Below are 6,000 nucleotides of genomic sequence, written 5' to 3'. Positions count from 1 at the left end.
TGTTGCTAATAATGAACCGCTGTTTAAGCGTATTTTGTGCCTCTAGGTGTTAGCTAATAATAGTATGAAGCCACCAGGTCAGCACAGAATACTAAGACAGACCTTAAGAAGTTTTTTCAGCTATGTTTGAAGTCAAGTGATACTCAATCCAGTACTTCCAAAATTCCATAGAAAACATTGCTGAAGATTTGAATAAACAAGTATTAGAACAAGTTATAGGGTGTGGGAAGCGTCCTATACAATTGGATGAAAGTATAGGAGTTCCTAATATGTTTCAGCAAATCTTGCTAGTTTTTTTAAATGATTAAATATATGAAGAACAACTTTTTTTTTTGAGTGACTAAAGGAAAAATGTACTGGAGAAGGTGTATTTTCAACAGTAGACAGTTTCTTTAATAAAAATTATATTTTATGGAAAAACTGTGCAAGCGTAACCACTGATGGAGTTGCTGCTTTCACTGGAATAAAAAAAAAGGTTACAGCAATAGTGAAAATCATTCACTGGATCACTAATGGGCAAGCTTGTGCAGCAAAGAAGTTAGAGCCAGAAGTGCACAAAGTGCTACAAGATGTCATCAACATGATTCATTTTATAAACCCAAGACCTTTCAATACTAGAATCTTTACAGTACTTTGGAAAGAGATGTGGAATGACCATGAAAGTCTTTTGTATCACAGAGATTCACTGGTTCATAACAAAGTGCTTAAAGAATTATCAAACTTAAAGATGACTATGCATTTTTCTTTCACAGAAAGACAAGCAAGTGCTCCAAATCTGATGACCTTTTCTGTGATGAAAAGGGCCTGTCAGTACTATGCTACCTAGGCCAATATTTTAGAAAAATATTTAATCTGTCTCTCTAAGGTAAAGATGACATTTTTACAAGAAGTGAGAGAATAACTGCTTTTTTAAAAAACCTCATTGTATGGAGAAAGCATTTTGAAAACAGAAGTTTGGAAATGTTTCCACCATCATGTGATTTTGTTGCAAAAAGTGGTGCAAAACTATCACCTACAAAAACTCTCATACCTCTACACTTGAACTCAGAAACAATCTTCTCGCCTGTTTAAAAGATCTTTCAAATGAAGAATTTTAGTGGGTTTTCAAAATATTTGTTAAACAAAACCCACAAAAATTCAAGACCTTCCAGTTAGCTTGCAAGAAAAAGTGATTGACATCAAGCAAGATGGAAACTTACTAGCTGAATTTCAACAAACACCTTTGCATAATTGGTGGATGGGATTGATAAATGAGCCTCACTATTTAGTAAGTATCCATTCTTCCATTTGGATCTATGTATCTTTGTGAGGTATCTTTTTCAGCAATGACAGCCATTAAAACCAAGTGTCAAAATGAATTTAGAACGAGACAGTTGAATCTCTGTATGACAGTGTTAAACCAAGATTGTAAAAAAATAACAAAGCACATTCCATAGCATCACTTAGTCACTAATTTTCTAGTAAGAGCAGAAAGTTACTTTGTACCACTAACAAAAATATTTTTAAATTGTTTACTTAATCTATATCTTACATTTTTTCATTTATTTTTATATTATACTTTATTAGTACAGCAGTACATTAATAGAATTTATAAATTTATACCAGTATAGGTGCATGCTCAAAATATTTTTTTGCATCTAGCTCTGGGTTCCCAGCACAGGACAGACCTGTTAGAGAGGGTCCAGAGAGCCACAAAGATGATCAGAGGGCTGGAGCACTTCTCCTATGAGGACAGACAGAGAGAGTTGGGATTGTTCATCCTGGAGAAGAGAAGACTCTGGAGAGATCCTTTCAATATACAAAGGGGACTTGTAAGAAAGAGAGAGATATGTTTTACCAGAGCCTGTCATGACAGGACAAGGGGCAACAGTTTTAAACTGAAAAGGGTAAGTTCAGAGTGGACACAGAGAGGTGGTAGGTTCCCCATCCCTGAAAGCATTCAAGGTCAGGTTGAACAGGGCTCTGGGCAACCTGATCTAGTGAAAGATGTCCATGCCTTGTGATGTTTAAAGTTCCCTTGTAACACCAACCATCCTGTGATTCTACTATAAAAATTCATATTTGATCCATTGCTGGAATACTTATTATCAGTAATAAATTTGACACTCGCTACTTTTAACACTAACATACTGTATGATCTCTTAAGTTCTATATCAAGTTTAAGACATTCTACACTGGGATCAGGCAAAACCTACTTGACTGCAGTCTGGCCTGCAGCAAAAATAAAATATCCAGCATAAAAGCTCAGGCTTGGATTCCAAATAATTCAAAGTATCCCTGTGGTGTTAAGGGATATCGTGTAAGGGAGAACTTTGTGGAGTTGATGGTTGGACTTGATGATCCCAAGGGTCTTTTCCAGCCTAAATGGTTCTATGATTCTATTATTCTATGATTCTAAAAACACCACCTAAGCCTCATCCGAAAAAGCATCTTGATTCTGTAGAGCTATTCAGATCAGTAGTCAGGTTTTTTTTACACTGACTCCCTTTCACTCTTTCCACTTCTCTACCCCAGTAGACACCATGTCAGACACCAAATGGACTTCTGAGCAAAGCATGCTTTTCACCATGCTCGATGGCACCGACACAACACAGCAGTACAACAGGAATTCAGGTACTGTGATCCAACATTAGGATTAAACCACTTCTGTTCTGAAGCAGGGAAGACACAATACTGAAACTTGGAAGAAAACACGTAAAACCTAGAAAGCTTAAGAAGTAGATTTATTATGCATTAGGAAGCTTATTAACTTAAAAACCATATTGCATAGTACAAAAGGTTTGTTATCTCCGTGGAACAAGTTTCAAAATATATATTTTTAAGATTTTTTCAGTCAATCCACAGTCCTTTTAAAAAACTGTATATCTGTCAGTACCCTCATTACATTTATAAATACATGATTTACACAGCACCCCATCTGAAAAATTAGAACTCCTTACAAATATCTACATATATTGCATACATATAAAACATTCATAGGAGTACTTCATTAAAGTTGGGTTTAACAATCCATTTACGCTGCAGCAAAATACATATAAATCTGTATTTTTCATGAAATGTCTCTAAAAATTAGCACATTTGTAGCCATTCATAACTTCTTTGAACCATCTTTTAGAAAGGAAATTTGATATATCCATGAGATTCAGCAGGTAAGACATTGATCCTAAGGCTAAATATGATTAATAACTGAACGCTATGTAGCAGTTAAGGCAGAGGTGAAAAGAATTAATAGGAAAGATTATTTCATATGACAGATAAAGTGACAAAATGCAATAAATATGCGTATTTCTTGATGTAAACTACTCTGGCACCCACTGGTTTTCCTGCCTCATGAGTCAGGAGTGTCCATGTTTCTGACACTGCTCATTTTACAATTAAAGTTCTATTTTTTATCAGCAAAACATTAGTGTGACCAGTGCTCTCAGGTGCCATCTGGATTTGCTTTAACTGCTTAGAACTGACTGTTCTGGAACATGGGTTTAAGACTTCAATATAACCTTCATTTATGGGTAATGACTGTCATGTGTCATACACCCTCAGAAGTGATCTCAGTTTCATCAATGCTTTCTGGTAACTACTGGACTTCTTGTTACTAAACAGTATTTGAGAATGCATCTTCAGAAAATGTACTTTTATTGATAACCACTATTTCAGATACACAGATCACATACATCAGTCCCCCTCACATTGTGAGGGCTACATGTGGCATACATGCAGATAAAAGGCTAAGAAAGGCAAAACAACCTTTAACAGCAGTGGCAGAAACAGTTCTGCCTCAAACCTGATTATTTTGTATACAACTTTGGGAACTGAACATTCAAACTTTAAAAAAAATTCCGTTATGTCTGTATATTTGGGTTTCTGCCCAATACCAGGATTTGACCTAGCATTTGCAGTCCAATACTGGGTAGAATCACACCCAGTTGTCACCTGTCATGCTGAACAAAAGCTCCTGCAAGTATTGTATCAACCTCAAGTATCATACAGCATGTGACCTTCCCTTGTACACAGCTGTCTTCCTTTCAGAGGCCAGATACCCTGTACATCCCATCAAACTTCCATAGCCACAGTTCAGTGCATGAATTTTTTCCATAGTCTCCTTGGAAGTTAGCCTTCATACACTGCTATCTTGCAGCAGTGGTTCAATGTCCTCTTCACTACTTTGGTCTAGGTTGTTACTTAGAGTACTGCTGATGCTGTTGCTGTGTTTTCTGGTACTGTTGTCTATGCTGTGCTCAGGAATAAATAAGGCGACTAGAAAAGCCAGAAGAACAATGCATGCTCCAACCAGGAAGGGTGGACCAGAAACGATTGATCTCTGCAGGGAAACAAGGCACATCAAAGAATTCATGAAGTTTGAGACATTGACTTCTGCATTAAGAAATATAATATTAAGGCAGGAGATAGTGGGAGATGTATTTATAGTGACTATAAAGTTTATGCAAACTAGTTCATATGCGCACTGCAACGTGAATTTTCTGGTCTGCACAGTGATCTAAGAAACAGAAATATGCAAACTATCAACTGGCAACAGAACTGCCCCGCAGATGAAACAGACATTGACGAATGCTTCTTTGTAATTATTTTTTTTCTTTAGGCAACATGCCTGTTAAATCAGCAAGACTCCTGTGAAGATTCATAGGGTAAGTTTTCAACATCCAGAAGTACAAATGCTCAATAAATTTTTCACTTAATTTCACTTTTTCAACTTGCTTCCACGGGTGGCAAACTTTAGAATCAAGTTAGCTGAATAAAAAAAAACATCCCAAAAAACTAATACATTAGTGAGGAAAGGCAGGCTATGCAGTACATACTGTTCTCACTGAACAGATAGGTTGCTGGCATGTATGATAACTTGGTCTTTGGAGTTATTCTCTTTTGCTTCTAAGCAGTTTATTTTAAAACTTAAAATACAACTTATACACATTTCAAAACCACAATTAAAAACAAACACCAGAAAGGTGTTTTACACCAGCTAAGTCTGATGACAAAACTCTACAAAAGACAGTGTAGCAATCCCCCAATTTTGTTTTTTTTTTTTTTTAAATCTTAAACAACTTTTCTGTATTTTTGTGAACTAAAACCAAACAAAACCACAAGATTAAATTTGTCAGTCCAGTGCATTACTTTTCTACCAAATGAAATGCAGTAAATTATTCTAATATGAAGTGGGAAAGTATCTGAAATTAAGCATACCATAAAAGGATATTTTCCTTGCTTCAACTCTTGCTACAAGCAGAGGCCTAATTTTTCAGCTGATGATGTCTAAATTTAAAGTATATAATAATATTAACAGAATTTATATTAACATTACTGAAATCTTCAAGTGCTGCTAAGTCCACAAGTACTTAATAAATTTCCACAAATTAATATGCTCACTTGTAGTATAACAGCTGATTTACCTGAGCAGCTTTTGAATATTCCACTATTGCAGTTTCACTGAAGGGAGTAAGAAGCTTTGAAATGCAGTCCTTGCTCACTGCATTGCCAAGTGTTATTATTACTCTCCAAACACAGCCTATGAATGTACTGTTTGCTGTAAGGGTGCCCTGTGCAACCTCACTCTCCTCTTTAGGCTCTCTAGGTTCAAAACCAGTTATTTAAATGGGAATTAAGACAGATATGCTTAACTTCTACTATTTATGCTTGGCAGAGCACATACACAATCTTTCTTGAGTTGGTGCATCAGATGTTTTGCTTGGTGGAAGAAAATTAGAAGTGTGACCTGTGGTAACATTGAAGCCCTCCCATGAAGAAAAAATAAAAGTGATATTCAGTAAAATCCTATTCCTCTAGTCCTCCTAGTACTCAAGAGTAACATAAATGAATACTTAAAGGCAAGTCAAAAAAAAAGAAAAAAAAAGAAGTTCAAGCTGTTTAAAAAAAACAACCACCAGGAATTACCACTACAATGTTTTCTCCTCCATTTACTCTACACCTTAAATAACTGAAATTTGCATCCACTTTCCTGTCATCATTGTTTGAATATGAAGGTTTACA

The 6,000-nt window shown here is 35.8% G+C and overlaps 1 protein-coding gene across 2 annotated transcripts in view; it reads right to left on the bottom strand.

The window, feature by feature from the left end:
- Window positions 1-1,591: 1,591 nt before the first annotated feature.
- The window catches only part of MFSD14B (major facilitator superfamily domain containing 14B), a 47,318-nt gene continuing 42,909 nt past the window's right edge, over window positions 1,592-6,000 (bottom strand). Inside the window, exon 13 of one of the 2 annotated variants that reach the window (XM_054185537.1) lies at window positions 1,592-4,318. In XM_054185537.1, coding sequence (XP_054041512.1) covers window positions 4,115-4,318 — 204 coding nt within the window. In that variant the 3' untranslated portion in view covers window positions 1,592-4,114. The remainder of the gene's footprint in view (window positions 4,319-6,000) is intronic. The other variant, XM_054185538.1, reaches the window with a different exon arrangement.

The sequence above is a fragment of the Rissa tridactyla genome, chromosome Z, assembly GCF_028500815.1.
Source record: "Rissa tridactyla isolate bRisTri1 chromosome Z, bRisTri1.patW.cur.20221130, whole genome shotgun sequence".
Classification (NCBI taxonomy): domain Eukaryota; kingdom Metazoa; phylum Chordata; class Aves; order Charadriiformes; family Laridae; genus Rissa; species Rissa tridactyla.
This window is presented reverse-complemented; position numbering and strand designations above follow the sequence as displayed.